Source organism: Equus asinus, chromosome 12 (genome assembly GCF_041296235.1).
Source record: "Equus asinus isolate D_3611 breed Donkey chromosome 12, EquAss-T2T_v2, whole genome shotgun sequence".
NCBI lineage: Eukaryota > Metazoa > Chordata > Mammalia > Perissodactyla > Equidae > Equus > Equus asinus.
The window spans coordinates 27,330,537-27,346,514 of NC_091801.1; the positions used below are offsets into that span (position 1 = coordinate 27,330,537).

The 15,978-nt window shown below is 39.5% G+C and overlaps 2 protein-coding genes across 9 annotated transcripts in view; one reads left to right on the forward strand and one right to left on the reverse strand.

Annotated features, from left to right (window-relative positions):
- Nucleotides 1–2,873: 2,873 nt before the first annotated feature.
- CHCHD7 (coiled-coil-helix-coiled-coil-helix domain containing 7) lies at nt 2,874–8,888 on the reverse strand. 5 transcript variants are annotated; one of them, XM_014857775.3, is made up of 5 exons: nt 8,603–8,888; nt 6,969–7,067; nt 5,634–5,703; nt 4,057–4,155; nt 2,874–3,008 (listed from the first exon to the last, which is right to left on the reverse strand). In XM_014857775.3, the coding sequence occupies exons 3-5, from the start codon at nt 5,685–5,687 to the stop codon at nt 2,904–2,906; spliced, it is 258 nt and encodes an 85-aa protein (XP_014713261.1). In that variant the 5' UTR covers nt 5,688–5,703; nt 6,969–7,067; nt 8,603–8,888; the 3' UTR covers nt 2,874–2,903. The 5 variants fall into 5 exon arrangements, with proteins under 5 accessions (XP_014713261.1, XP_014713263.1, XP_014713260.1 ...); XM_014857777.3 differs by having other exon boundaries at nt 4,057–4,199; XM_014857774.3 differs by lacking the exon at nt 6,969–7,067 and having other exon boundaries at nt 8,603–8,815.
- Nucleotides 8,889–9,085: 197 nt separating this feature from the next.
- PLAG1 (PLAG1 zinc finger) overlaps nt 9,086–15,978 on the forward strand; it is a 49,292-nt gene continuing 42,399 nt past the window's right edge. For 2 of the 4 annotated variants that reach the window (XM_044780165.2, XM_044780157.2), the window contains exon 1: nt 9,107–9,319. The gene's annotated coding sequence lies outside the window, so the exon portion shown is untranslated. Of the gene's footprint in view, nt 9,320–15,978 lie in introns of all 4 variants that reach the window. The other 2 variants (XM_044780162.2, XM_044780159.2) reach the window with 2 other exon arrangements.

Below are 15,978 nucleotides of genomic sequence, written 5' to 3' on the forward strand. Positions count from 1 at the left end.
AAACGCAAATCCAAACCACGATGAGATACCAGCTCACATCCACTAGGATGACTGTGATCAAAGGCAGATAGTAAGTGTTGATGATGGTCTGCAGAAATTGGAACTCTCATACATTGTGAAACGGTGCTGCCACTCTAGAAAATAGTCTGTCCGTTCCTCAAAAGATTAAACATGGTTACCACATGACCCAGCAATTTAACTCCTAGGTATATATCCAAGAAGAAATGAATGCCCACACAAAAATTTGCACACAAATGTTCAAGAAACAGCATGACTCATAATAGCCAGAAAGTGGAAACAACCCAAATACCTATCCATCAACTGATGGATAAATAAAATATGGCATATCCATATGACGGAATGTTATTCAGCAATAAAAAGGAATGAAGTGCTGATACAAGCAATATGAACGAACCTTGAAAACGTTAGGCGAAGTGAAAGAAGTTACAAAAGACCACATATTCTATGGTTCCATTTATATAAATGCCCAGAACAGGCAATTCTAGAGGCAGAAAGTAGATTGGCAGTTGCCTAAGTGCTGGGGAGGTGGGGAGGAAGGATGGTGTTAGGGGGAAATGGAGAAAGTGTGCTAATGGAAACAAGGCTTCTTTCTGGGACCATGAATGTGTTCTAAAATCAACTGTGGTGATGGATGTACGACTGTCAATATACTAAAACCCACTGTATTGTACACTTTAAATAGATGATTTATATGGCATATGCATTGCACCTCAATAAAGTTACTATTTAAAAAAAAAAGCTAGGCCAGGACAGTTACCAGATCAATGTTGATACTGGTATGTACATTTAAAGAGGCGACAATAAAATTCCAAACTTTTAAATAAGCATCCTTAAAACTGCCCAAGCACTTTTCATACAAGTACATATTAATTTCTTGTCAGGTCCTATTTTAATGCACCATTTTTAGAGCAATCAATACAAGTCAAAGAATTTCTGAAACAATCCATCTTTCATTGAAATAGAATCACTTTTGTTGTTGGGGTTTTTTTTTAGGTGAGGAAGATTGGCCCTGAGCTACTATCTGTTGCCAATCTTCCTCTTTTTGCTTGAGGAAGATTGTTGCTGAGCTAACATCTGTGCCAATCTTCCTCCACGCTGTATGTGGGATGCTACCACAGCATGGTTTGATGAGCAGTGTGTAGGTCTGTGCCTGGGATCTGAACCCTTGAACCCTGGGCCACCAAAGTGGAGCACATGAACTTAACCACTACACTACCGGGCTGGCCTCTAGAACCACATTTAACAATCAAGGTCATATGGCTTAAACACGTCTGACCTGGGTTTTGGACTAAGACCAACGAGATGGATAGTCTGTTGTCAGCAGCCATTAAAATAATACTCTTGATCCAGGACCAGATGAAGAAAAGGAACACAAACTATTTGTTTTCATTGATTTTCTAGTACACACGACATCTTATTAAGTAATGTCTTTTGTAAAACTACTCCACAAACAAACTGGATTTAAAAAAGTGGTGGGTATAACAGCTGCCACACAATCTCCAGTCATCACGCTGAATATTCTTTCTTGTATGATAAAATTGAGCTCAAGTTTCATCCCAGTGTCGAGTCCACCTGATGAACCACCATACCCTCCCCTGCCCATATCATCCCACAAATAGAAATCCTACTTCTAAGAGAAGCATCTTTTTTTTTTCCATTACCATGCTTCAAGAACTAAAACTATGCCTTCAGGTTATCCAAAATTTATGGATTTTAGTCACAGAATCCTTTAACTAAGCCTTTCCTCAAAGAAAACCAGTTCTTTTGCACGCCATTTACTTAAGACAAACTTCCCACATCCCTGCTTCCCCACCTAGTGAATGGACTAACCTACTTAAACGAGGATGAGTGAGTGAAATAAGGACAGAGATCTTAGTAATGAGCCCGGGATGTGAGACCCCCTACACATCTACCCTCAACTTACCTTGCCAGTCTTCTCTTCTCTTCTTCCACTCCTCCACCCACCTTAAAGTCTAGGTGGAAGGTCTAGACACTACTCTCCAAATCTGGCTCAAGCTTTCCTTCCACCATTTTGTTGCCCACATCATTTCTCTTCCTTGGAAACACAGCCTTCCTTTCACCCCCAGTCAGTCTTTACTTGTTCACATCTTACCTTTCTTTCAAGACCCAGCTGAACTCCTCATGTGGCCTTTCCTAACATTCCCCTACCTTCATAAGTAACATAAACTCAGTGACACAGCACTGCCAGCAGTGGCATATCAACATTTGGCACTGAGAACAAACACAAAGGACACAGGGATAACTTAATTTCGTCTCCCCCTGTAGAATTTTAGATCTGTCTGGGTAAGGCCTGTAAGGTCTTAGAAGATTACAGTAATCGTTTATTAAAAATGTTCATCTGCGGGGCCTGCTCCATGGCCGAGTAGTTAAGTTCGTGTGCTCCGCTGTGGCAGCCCAGGGTTCGGATCCCAGGTGTGGACATGGCACCGTCAGGCCACGCTGAGGCGGCGTCCCACATCCCACAACTAGAAGGACCTGCAACTAAGATATACAACTATGTATCAGGGGGGTTTGGGAAATAAAGCAGAAAAAAAAAAAAAAAAAGATTGGCAACAGTTGTTAGCCCAGGTGCCAATCCTTAAAAGAAAAAAAAAAAATGTTCATCTGCAGAGAAAGACAAACTCTGTATGATTCTACTCATATGTGGAAGATAAACAAATCCAGGGACAAAGAGAACAGATTAGTGGTTACCAGGGGGAAGGGGGATAGGGAGTGGGCACAAAGGGTGAAGGGGTGCACCTCTAAGATGACTGACAAATAATAATGTATAACTGAAATTTCACATTGTTGTAAACTAACACAACCTCAATAAAAACAAAATATTCATCTGCTTCTAAGTTAAACAATTTTAATGCAAACATTCAATATGGCATCTTTCCCATTGCTCCCAAGATTTCATCTCTTTCTGCTGCTGTAGGCATAGATGGCTTCACTCCATTCTGTCTTCTCTGGATCATGATAGAGTTCTGTGTGTAGGCATAAACAAAGAAGAAACAAAAATCAGTCATGTATTAAATTCTAATCATTTGCCAGTAATTTGATATTGCTTCCTCAATAAGGAAATTCTAAAAACCAAGTTTAAAAAAAACCAAAAAACTAATTCTAGGACTCTAGATAATGTTTTCAAACTATTAATAATTAAATAGCAGTGATTATCCCCATAGGAATATGTTAACAGTAACTGGGATGGGGATATACCGTTTAACTACAAGAGCACAAAAGTACAGTCCACCAAGAAAAGCTACTGAGTAACTGCTAAACGAAACCAACAGTTAATTTAGCAGAGGGAATGGAAGTGGCTGGATCCAGTGCTCAGATAAACAAAAATTACAAAACAATGTCTCAAGAAAAATGGGGCCATTTTAACTACCATGGGTGGTGGCAGGGGAGGAGGAGGAAGAAATGGAAGCTTAATATGTGTTACGACACAGCAAGTTATCCACTCTGTTCATGTCTAGGAAAGCTAAAATGATAACAGGGTTATTGTTTTAGGGCTGCAGATACTTACACACCCAGGAAGAGCCAGCTGTTAGAACGGCACTCATTTTTTTTTTTTTTAATGTTTAAGTTTTGTGGGGATTTTTTGCTGGGAAAGATTCACTCTGAGCTAACATGTGTTGACAATCTTCCTCTTCTGTTTTTTCTCCCGAAAGCCCCAGTGTACAGTTGTACATTCTAATTGTAAGTCCTTCCAGTTCTTCTCTGTGAGCTGCCATTGTGGCTACTGACAGACAAGTGGTGTGGTTTCTGCACTAGGAACAGAACCTGGGCTGCCGAACTTTAACTACTAGGCACTCGGGGCTGGCTCCAGAACTGCACTCTTATATCCTGGAGTAGGATGAGGCAGCTAACAAGAGCTCTCAAGGACCCGTTAGGGCACACAGAGGATAAGGTCAAAAGTGAAGTTTCCTACAGCCATCACAAACGAAGGATTGGGGGTACTGACTAATTTCAGGCTTCAGTTTCAAGCCTAAGAGACAATTTTTAACACAAAGCTAACCAAGCTAGGCTTACCCAGAATTTCCGGCAGTTTTTGTACTTCAAGAAGTAAGTGGAACAGCTTTCCCTGTCATAGTTATTTTCATCCATACATCTGGTAGAAGCATCAGATTCCTTAAATATGTAAGATAGGCATCATTTAAGAGGTGGAATGGGATCTAAAAAAAAAACGAACAAACTTCTGAAGCTGCCCCCAGAACAGACAATATGACAATTCCTTTTTGTTCATTTTAATGAACAAAAACTGAATTATCTTTCCAACTATCCCAGCATTCATTCTGCTCAGAGCAGACATCTTCCTTTTCAGTCTGGGTCAGTTTTCTGAATATCCGATCACAGGAACTTGAGCTGAACGCTGACTGAGATCATTTATCCCAGTAATCATTTAACAAAGAAGTGATGCAAGGCACACTGTGCTCAAAATCACTGCTGCTCAGTGAGAGCAGGAACCCATCTCCTAACTCACAGTGCAGCACTCCAGCACTCCCAAGTTCGCACTGTGACTGCAGTGTTTGATGTTAAGCTGGTTTCAAGATCCTCAGTAACTCACTAATAACCGGTCTACATCAAGGCAACTTAAATTAACACCATTCATCTCAATGCATTTTAGGCTATCATTTACTCCATTATGCAAGTAAATACACTATTATGTAAGCCATTTTAATAGATAACATTAATATCACTTCAAAACCAAAGTGAGCAACACAAGGTTATGAGTTTAAAGGAGGGTAGCTGCCATTTGAAAATTAAATTTAAGCTGTCTGAACTGGAAGTACATTGGATAACAAACTTAGAAGTACATTGGATAACAAACTTCCAGGTGAAAGGGATGATTCTGAGAGGTCATCTAAAGGAAAGCTGTAACTGAAGGGGTAGTACTTTGCTTCATAGATCTAACAAACACAATTTATCTAAAGAGACAATAAAGCTGTTGAAATGGATCTAATATGCAAAACAAAGCTAAACTCCTAGGCCAAATACCTAATGAATGCGTAAATTTGGATGAAGTATATAGGATCTGGGAATATAATTTTCATAGCACCAGTCTGGTGACTGCACTATTCAAGGATGACAAAGGCATAGGTGAGTATTGCTAGTCATATCAAATAAACGCCAATAAGAGTTTACTATTACAACAAAATATTTTGTTTATATTTGTGAACACCTTTAGGCATTAAATAGGCTAAGTCTATTACAAGTCCCTTATTCTCAGCCAGGTTGTCTCAAAGACATGATGCAATTTTGCTGTTAGAACATAAATTTCAGTGACAGTTTAAAAATATCATACTTCCCAACTTTCCATGTTTGGAATAAAGATTTTCCTCAGTGTTACATATTCCTGTCTGGTATTACAGTGACAACGAAATGCTTGCAGGTTATACTAATAAAGGACATTTAAAAGAGGTGAACCTTTGTTAGCTAAATTATGAATATCTAAAAATGCTCTAGTGAAATAAGGATATGCTGGCCAGGAATATTTTTTGTACAAAAATAACTTTATTCAAGAACTGCAGAAACAGTTGCCCACAAAATCAGAAGTAGCCTGTTTTTCCAACTTAACACTCATGAAAATTAAAAGCAAACCACCTTACCGACAAGCAAGGATTTATGTCAGGATCTCTCAGCCTCCGTGTGACCAGGGGCATCCTAGTAGTCTTCTTACTACAGGTAGATGTTGGGGAAAACAGTTATACAGTGGATGACAGAAAATAAATCAATAAATCTCATTAGCCCCATAAGTACTTGAAAAATTAATTTTGGCTTAATCATTATCTAGTGAGGAACTTCACGCATTCTCTGTACTTTGAGAATAAAGACTTGGATGTGTTTTTCCTTTGCATTGCCAGGGTGCCTCAGCACGAAGGCCATACTTAAATGCATCTACTGAAATTCTATTATAATGTCCAGAAAGAAAGGTAATTCAGCTATAATTCAGTTTTAGTTTATTATTTCTAAAAGTCAAACAATTCTTAGTTTTAAAGGTAAAGTGCGTTTGACAGCATGCACTCTAACGTTACTTACTTATTATACACTGATCGGCATACAAAATAAAAGTGTGGAATAATTTAGTACAACTTAACTTTAGCAGAAACATTTGTTAACTAAAAGACCTGAAATGCCTACTCTTTGGCCAGCCCTGGGGTGACCAATAAACCAAAAAACAAAGTTTTGCTTAGTTGACATTTTGAAAAGTTAAAAAAAAAATTTGAAACTTTACTTCCAACGGCAAGCTCTATTTAATTAATAATTCCCTGGGTTGAAGGAAGTCAGGGAATGCTACTGTGGTTCATTAATAGTCCAACTCAAGCCTTACAGATATAGCTCTGCAGAAATCTTTATTGATTAAAGATGATCACAGTTCCCCAGGAGCCAATCAGTGATTCCAAGTCAAGTCATATACTCATACAACAGGTATGCCAACTATATCCCAGGACAATTGCTTTTTCTAACGGAATTTAACTGACATCAGTATCCCTATTATCTTCAAACATATGTCATAGAAAGGAACTAAAAGAGAAAATTTAAAAAAACCAAGTCAACCAACGGTTAATTATTTCACTTATAACAAAAATTATAAGTGATTTTTTTTTTGTTTCACTATATTGGTGTACAATTGATAAGCCACCCACAAATACTTTTAAGTGCTCTACACTAAGTTTAAGGAGTTGATTTAACTTGTACCCCTGAAGCCTGCTCTAGCTTAATCATCTTCCACCTAAAGATTGAAGGAGAAGCCAGCAAATAACGTAGTATGACCTACAAAATGCCACTGAATAAAAAACAGCATCAATCAGTATAACTAGACATAGGTCATAACTTTTGTATGAAATGGTTTCTACTTTCCTTGCCCAAGATGGGACCACCGAAAAAAGTACCAGTCACGTTAGGAGAAATAAAGTACATTCAGGAAAAACAATCAAACCTACAAGCTCTTGAAAAGTGGAGGTATTCTCAATCAAGAGTCACCTAGTTCAGTTTCTTCTATTATGGGAAAAATCAGGACGTCGAAGCTAAAGGAGATCGACCTTTGCAAAGAAGGACAGAAAAAAGTTTAGGCATTCTGGGGTCCTTTAACTTTCAGTACTCACTAAGTAACCTTTTTATTTTATGATTTTTATTGAATACATGAATATACCTAGCTAAGAGAAACATCTTAACAAAAAGGAAATTCAAGATGCTGTTTAATTATATCTAAAAGCTTCTTCCTCTGCTGAACACAATTCTTTCGCAAGCTTGACTTCTTCCTAAGAGATGATGGTATTCAGTACACTCACAGCCCTCTCTTTTACATCTGTCCTGTGATATGAGAACACAGAATCCTACTTAGCTGTTCATATTCCTTGGATATAATCTCAACAATGATCAGACACAGACAAAACTCAGGTTGCGTGCCTTACACGAAAGTATTCTACTCTGCATTTTATTATCATCGTTAGTCAGGAGTTCTTTGAAAATAACACCTGGGGAACATCACATATAGCCGAATCAGATTTGCTGCATGAGTTTATTCACATCTCATTTCCTTTCCCTTTCGGATTCTAAAAACAAGTCAATCTAAGTTTGGACTTCCGAATGTCACCTTCTTTGCATGAATCCTCAAGTATTAGCTGGAAATGAAGAGGAAATGTCAATTTGCAGTGAGAAGCGGGGCTGAAGGGCAAGATCGAGTGTTCCGCTAGAGAGGCCTTATCTACTTACTTTCCGAAGGTACTAAACAAATATTACAAAGCTCTACTTGCAGAGGATGGCCACGAAGAAACCAAAGAATTGAGGGAGTGCGTGCAAAAGCACAGCACATTTGAGAAGTAACTCGATAATCTTCTTCAAAGGGCAAACTGCTTAAAAAAGTATTTCTTGATTTCCCATCCAGCTGTTCACGTCCTCACTCTCCAAGCAGCTTTGAAAGGGAAGGGGGAAGGGAACGTTACTGAACACGTCCATCCCACACGCTGCTCAGAGCCGAGGCAGGGTCTGGGGCTCTCATAAAACGCAGATGCAACTATCGGGAAGCTCAAACTCGTCAAGCGAGAACCTAAAGCTCTTAACCCACTGCTGGGTGCAGAGAGGCTGGGTGCAGAGAGGCAGGGTCAGGAAGTCAGGGTGGCACAATGGAGGGGGGCAGGGAAGTCGAATAGAGAAACTGGAGACGCGAGTCTGAGGCCTAGCTGCCCGCCGCGATGCTGCCTGTCCGTTTAACGGTGGACGGCGGGCACAGGTGAACACACCTTGCTTTGACCTTCTACGGCGCCAAAAGGGTCGGAGCCGAGGGAAATGCAGGACACTAGGGGTAGGAGTAGGTAGGTAGGCTTCAAGGGCCTGGAAGGAGGGGAAGGAAGAGCTAGGGGTGCCCAGGCAGGGGTCACCTTCCACGCCCCCGGCCCGAATAAACCCTTGTCGCGGGGAGGAGGAGCGACGGGAAGGGGCCCGCGCGGAGGCAAGGCCTGCTGGAAACGACTCCATGCCGAAGTGGTGGATACGGGCCCCGCGGCGGCCTGGCTGCGCCCTTCTCTTCCCGCATCCCTGCAGCCGCCGCGGACGGAAGGGATGGGGAACCACTCACCTCGGGCTGCCGCTTCTCCAGCGCCCAGGCCGTCTCCAGCTCCAAACACGTCAATGGCTCACGCAGCTGGACCTTAAGTAGCGCGCATCCCAACGTGCTGCCCCCGCTCCCCGGCGGCCGCCGGCCCAATCGGCGAGCGCCGCCGCCAGACTGACAGCCTAGCTAAGGCCTTGCGCGGCGGCGGCGGGCGGGTCTCGCCCCGCCCCTAGCTGGCCGGAGGAGGGCCGAGGAGGGAGGAGTGGGCGGAGCGGCGCGCGCGGCCCCGCCCTCTCCCCCGCCCCGCCGCGCCCCTCGCGCCGCGGCCCGCCTCTTAACACTTTGGCTTGACGGGCGGCGCCGCGGACCAATCGACGGGCCCGTCCCTGGCGGCGGCCGCTCCTAGTGGCCGGTCCTGGGGAGGAGCGCGCGCGGAGGGCGGGCGCAGTGGCGGGCGGGGACCGGGGGGCGGGCCGGCGGGAGGCGGGGGCGGCGGCCGAGAAGGCCGGGGGAGGCGGCGGTGGGCGCGACGTCGGCGGCGGCGGCGGCGGCGGCGGCGGCAGCTGCAAGTTGGGCTGCAGGGGCAGCGCATACACTACAATGGCTGCTGGAAAGAGGCGTAAGGAAACAATTTCCAGGCCCGCCGCGTCCAGCCCGAAATATGAGAAAAAAATTATTAGAAATTCCGCGGGCGGTGTAAAGGCGGCGGACGGGCCGGAGGGAGGATGTTAAAGCCCCGCGGTGAGTTCTCCCGGGGTCCGGGGCGGCGGAGAGGCGTTTAGCGGGAGAAATATCAGGGTTATTTAAATTATGGGACTAGCCGAGGGGGCAGAGGAGCAGCGGCGGCGGCAGGAGGAGGAAAAGTTTGTGCTACTCACAGCCCCTGCTCAGGACCCCAGAGAGAAAAATAATAATAAAAAATAAAATAAAATAATTAAGCGGGGCTGTGAGGACTCCCGAAGTCGCTTCTGACAGGGCAGGGGGCGATGCGGCTGGAGACCCGAAGGTGAGGTCGGTGGGAAAAAAAAAAACCCCTTTATTCAGGGTCTGGAAAGTTTGAAAAGTTTTCCTCCTCCTCCTCCTCCTCCTCTCTGGTGCTGTGAATATTGTGACAGCGGCAGCGGCAGCAGCGAGAGCGGAAGACATTAGAGACCCGAAAAATAAGGGAAAAATTAATATAAATTCAGTTTTGAGAGTAAAGTCTCCGCATTTTCCACCAAAACATCCCGGGGGAAGGTCGCTTCCCAAAGGGCCTGGCGGAAACCCGCAATCGGCAATATTTGGGGGGCACTTTGAGTGACTTGGGGTAACTTTGCCCCTTTTTCGAAAGAGGTTTTTCTTTTTTGGAGAAATGAATTTGTTTTTGCCCTTTCCTCAGGTGGGCGAGTCGGGGTCGGGGTGCGGGGTCTGCGGGGAGGTGTGAGCCCTGGATGTGTGGCTGCGAGGGGGGGTAGGGGGAGGGGGTGCTAAATGAAAGCAGGAGATCTGCACAGAGCAGGGACAGCTTGTTGTCAGTATCATAAACAACCAAAATGGAGGGAGAACTCAGGCATATAACCAAATAAAAATTTTTAAAAAATCGCAAAAAATCCCTAAAAATCCGGGATGCTCCCCCTTTTCTCGCTAAAGGTAAAAGTATGAACCGCCTTTCCCCTGAAGTCCATTTTGACTTTGCAGGGACCAAGGAGTTAATATTTATTTATTTTTTAAAACTTTCGAAGGGCAAAAGCCTTTTATAACTCAACCGACAATGAGAAAACGTGAAAATCCGATGCAAGAGAAGGAGGGGGAGGGAGGGGGGAGGTGGTAGTGCAGAAACTGCTAAACTTATTGGTAATGTGGACTGATCTGAGATAAGATAAACACTATATTTGCGATTTTATAACTCTCTTTTAATGATCTTTGCGGTTTTTCTTTTTTTTTTTTTGGTGGAAAAAAAGTGATGCCATTTTCTTAATAGAGTTAATATGTGTGATTGGAAGAATAAACCTTTCCGGCTTTAGATTGCATTTTCGTCGCATTTATGCTTCAGGTTTTGTTAGTGGCTCCCTCCTTTCTTTAAACTGGACTCTGCAGAGGAGGGATAGAGAGGTGATGTTGTACAGAGAGACTGGAGAGCAAGACTGGAGCACCTTTTGGGGAGGGGTGGGGAGTTGCTTGGTTTGTCCCTTCCTGACCCGTTTGCTTCACCTGTTCATCCTCAGTAAAGAATGTTAGGCTGAGGTTTTCTGGTTTTATGTATATAAAAGGATGGTGCCTCTTGCATCACGTTGAAGTTAATGGGAAAGTGCTGCTGATGTTGGTTCCACGTGGGATATGGGACAGAGCAGGGCATTTTAAAGGGACAGCTTCTCTTTTCTTATGATTTTCATCACCTACACAGAACCACTGTCTGAGGACCAAAAGCAGAGGTGCTGGGAGGGTGTGGTGATGGAAGAGCCTTCTCTTTCCATTACTCAAGTGCACCCACCTTAGGAGTGATGGAGGGAAAGGAGGAATAAACAAGCTCAACAGAAGATGGATATTGTGTAGATTAGTTTGTATCCAAGCTGTTCTTTTGTGTAACAAGCTCTCCCAGGAACTTTTCATGTTACATTGCTTTGCTTTGGAAGCTGATTTTGGAAGGAATTGTGGAAAAATGGAAATAGTTTAAGGTGTGTGGTGTAATGGTATAGCATTATTGAACAGTTATGAATTCTGTGCAGTGAGATCAAAGAGCTGTGTATGCCCATAATGTGATTTTACAGCCATTTTGTAAAAACTGTAAAATACCTAATATTCAATTTGGCTTAAGGTACATTGAGGACTTCTGGTTGAAAACTGCAGACAGAGTGGTGGAGATTCTTTTACACTGTAAGCAGTAGGCATTTCTTTAAGGGAAAAAAAGCACATACACCAACACCATGGAAAGGTTTACATATACCCATTTTTAAAGCCCATCCTATACATCTGCACTAACTCTGCGCCTTTGAAATTAAAAGATTTTAAAATCCTGAAACCCATCAGTTTGCATCTTTTAAGTTGAATTTGTTATTTAACAGGAAATGTTTACTGATCATAAACTACTGTTGACTCTAATGTTTTAGATTTCCATAGTATTTTCAAAATTTAAAATATGTGAGTTGTTAGTTGTACCCTATTTGGGATTAAGGTTAATTTTGAATAGAATTTATTTGTGTTCCATTTTCCACAGGTATATAGAGTTTCTGAAATAAATGCATATTTTCCTTTGTTTTTATGATTTATAGAAGTGGATTAAAATTAGAGCTGGATTTTTAGACTTCTTATACAGAATATTTTTCTTGCCATACTGTACAAACAAATTATTATTTTGAAGTCCATTGTATGTTAACTTGTGTTCGCAGCTGAGCTCTTATCTGCACCTTTCTGTAAATACCTCCATAAGATGTTATGTCGGTGTAGTGTTTGAGTACATCATCTTGTGGTTTATGATTTTGGAAGCAATTACATCTTTCTAAGAACTCATTAAAAAGTTAATCCCATGAACTACTGTTAAATCAAAATTGATTGAAAAGTGATTAAACTATCGATGGGGAAGAGAAACTCCCCCCCTCCCCAAAATAATCTTCTGTCCAGGTTTCAGAATGCCATTAATACTTAGAAAATCTTTAAAATTTATCTTACATATTCATTGTATTTTGGCTCAGGACAGTTACATTGACTGTAAGTAGTCAGAATTAGGCTATGTGTTGAAAATAAATGAGACTTTTAGATCTTGAATAGTTGCCACTTTGACAAGCCAGATAGTAGTATCAATACATGCAATTTCTGTAAAAGTGAAGGAAAAGTGTTTCTTCCAGTTATATTAGACCCTTGAGTTATTCAGGTTATTTGGACACTTCAAGTTATGATTAGTTTATTGTCAACATAAATAAAAGTGCTGGTATTGTGATTTTTTTCTCTCTCACAGAGGGTGGTATAAAACTTCATGTTTGGGTTTTACACAACTAGCTACTTGTCTGAATTAGAAAATGCACTCAGAGTGCACAAGTATAAAATCTGTAATTCCTTAGAGAGTCTTATTTAGATAGGGCACAGCACAATATCTAATTTGAATTGGTGGTATTGAGCTTTTTTAATGCCTTGGAAATACTACCTGTTGAACATCGTTTTTCTGAAGCTACTATTAAATGATACCAATCACAGAAATAATCTAATGATACTGTGTACTCAAAATCTTTATTTCAGTTAGAATTAGAGAAACCTCATAGATTGAGATTCTTATTTGAAATTTATATGCCTAATTTTGCGATTTGAAATTCTATAAGGAATTTAGCTGCTGTGGAATATCATTTATAAATGTGGGCTAATACTGATAAAAGTCTATATCTGTATATTTATTGTAAACACAATATTTTAATAAACAGACATCTTACAGCTAAATAAATTAGTGAATTTGCTTTTATCCATATAGTTTAAAAATTTTAAAGATATCCTTTGTGTTTTAATATCATACAAAGATGGGATTTTTTCCCATCATTTTAAACATAATCCTGGTTGTTACTATATACATTTTGATTGGGTATTCTGGAAATTTTCCTTTCTAAGGATTAAATTGTTATTTGCTAAATTACATGTAATGCTCCTGTCCTTGAGATTTGAAAAGCCAGATAACTAAAGCATATATCTATAGCTATCTTTGAAGTTTGTTTCAAAAATCATTTGCCTCTTGAGCTGTGTAATCAAAATATTGGTTCCTTGTAGGAATGTTTCAATACTTTTTATTTAGAATCCTGTTCTTTGGGAAATTAAGATATATGAAAAATTTACCTGTTCCACACAGATGCACACACGCATACACACACACACGCGTGCACGCGCACACATGAAAAAAGAAAAAAGAAGTTTTCCTGAATAACATTACTTGCACTGCCTGGAATACTTGTTCTTCTTGATGTGTTTCCAAATGTATAGGAAATAAATGTAAAATTTTTCTCTTTATATTGATAACATCTTAGATTCTTTAGTTAAGTTATATGAGTAAGGGAAGAGTTTCAGAAGAAGGAAAGAACAACTTAATCTGTTCAACACAATCCAAGATAGTGAATATGTTAAAGGTAAAAGGGCTATAAATTGTCCCTTGAGCCATTTTTTAAATGTTTTAAGAACTTGATAAACACCTTTTCTGAAACATCAAATACTTTGAAAATATACCAGTCACTGCAAAAAAACAAAAGTGGACCTTTAATTTCTTTAATTTTAACAGGAATTAATATAGGCAGCATATTGAACCAATTAGTAAGTGTTTAGGTAGCCTTGGAAAAGTATTTACAAATAAGTTAAATGTCAGACCAGGGTACATCAGACTGATGAATTGTAAAGTTCACTATGATTTTAGAATTCATGCATGGGAATTCTTTTCCATTTTATGATGAGACCACTTTGAAGATAACTAATTTTTACTTTTCATATTTATTTCAGTGCCTAATTTTTTTGGAAAGCCTGAACCTGATATCTACTCTGTTATTACTTTTCATTTATAACAGGACAAGCTTTATATCTCGTTAGCAAATTTAATTTTTAAATTTAATTTGAGAAATTAAATGAAACTTTTTAGGTCTTAATATTTTATAAAAGTATTGTGTATTAACATTTGAGATTATGAGAAATATACATGTATGAAAGCCTAGTAGAAATTATTACAGAGGCATAATTTGATTTTTACTTTTAAATCACTTGGCCTGCTGCCCACTGGTTTGCATTCTACGCATGTGTACACCTGTCCCTGCCTCCTCTTTCCAGGATGGTATTGACAAGGATATGGTGGTGTGAAACTACCAAGGATGCTTTGGCATTTTTGTTTTCTGATTTTGTGTATGTCTTGGTGTTTCTTTTTGTTAAGGTGTTAACATTTTTGCTCTTTTCTTTTTTTGATGCTTATCAGAAAACAAAAATGCATTTTTACAAGAGAGAAATAATATCTCAGTTTTAAAAAGTGAAGTGGTGTGATACTGCATTAAATTTGTTAGTATTTAAAAGTCCCTGGATGTCTTGTAAACAGAGTTACTGCAGGATCATGGTATTAAAACTAACCACAGTGTGTGTTGGGAATTTGAGATGACTACCTAAGGAATGTGTGTGCATATGTAAAATGAGTGAATTTAGACAATTATGTCCTGAAATAGAATAAGCAATTTGCTTGGAGTGTTTCCTTGCGTTTTTTTAAGTGAAAACTTTTTCTAATCTAAAAACATAGAAAACCTAGAAATGTGAAGGTGTTAAGAGGCAAAAATGGTGTTTTTATGATGCTTTTTAAAAATCAGAGTTTTAAATAATGAAAGTCTATAAAAAGAACATAAGTATGAACTAAAATGTCCAAAATTGATGGGAAAGAACTAGGTAGATGAGAGTTTTAGAATAAATTAATAATCATGGTAAATTTAAAGTTTGACTTGTGTGAATAATGAATAGCTAACTACAGAGCAAAAATAATAAATTTACCCCCCAAAATGAGAGTGATAATTGGGGTAATCTATAGGAGAGTATTTTTAATACAAATTGCTGTTTTTGTGATAACCTTTTAAAAATAGATTCCCCCAAAGCCTTTCCTCCATATCTTCTTAGATTTGAATTCAACTAAATTAAATTCTAAGAATAATTTGTAGTGGCTGTTTGGAATTCTTTATTTTTAAATAAGGCAAAATGATTTTCTGCTACTTTTTAAAACAGTTTATAAATATTAGTTTAAATGTGTACTTAAGTGAAGTGTTCTGAAAAATCTCAGAAACTAATGAAAATTATTGTCTTCATTCTTCATCAGAAAGTTTAAAATTTTCTGTTAAGTTAATGAAATAAATTTTAAAACCTTGGTCTGAGAACAATGTAGTTTGTGGGCAATTTAGATAATTTCTTATAGACTTAATAACATTTAAAAAGCTTTTCACAAGGTAATGATAAGAACATTCACCAACAAAGTTCTTAATTTCTGAAATGTTTTTAGATATATGCTGACGATTAAAGGAATTTTCTTGTCCATACGTTAATTGGCAATTGATTTTCTGAAGGAGAATCTAGAGCTAGCAGAGTCTTATGTTTGGGAGTACAAGTTTCCTTCAGTTTAGAAAATATTTTGAAGGTAGAGGAGGCGTCTGTTCTTAAGGGTGACTGAATCCTCTACATGTTGTGAATTATCTGCCATTGCAGAGTGTAGAACTCTACCTTTTTTAAGTGAGTGACTCATTTTAGACTTTCAGTTATTAAACATTTAAATTATTATCTCAAGCCAGTATTGGAATGGCACATGTGTATACTGACTATGATATCCTACCTTTTAGTTTCTGAATGTGGGAATATTAATTCTCAGATTAAATGTTACAACTGAAGGGCTGCCATCTGACTTTTTAAAAAATTCTATCTTTTTAATCAGTAGTTAAACATTA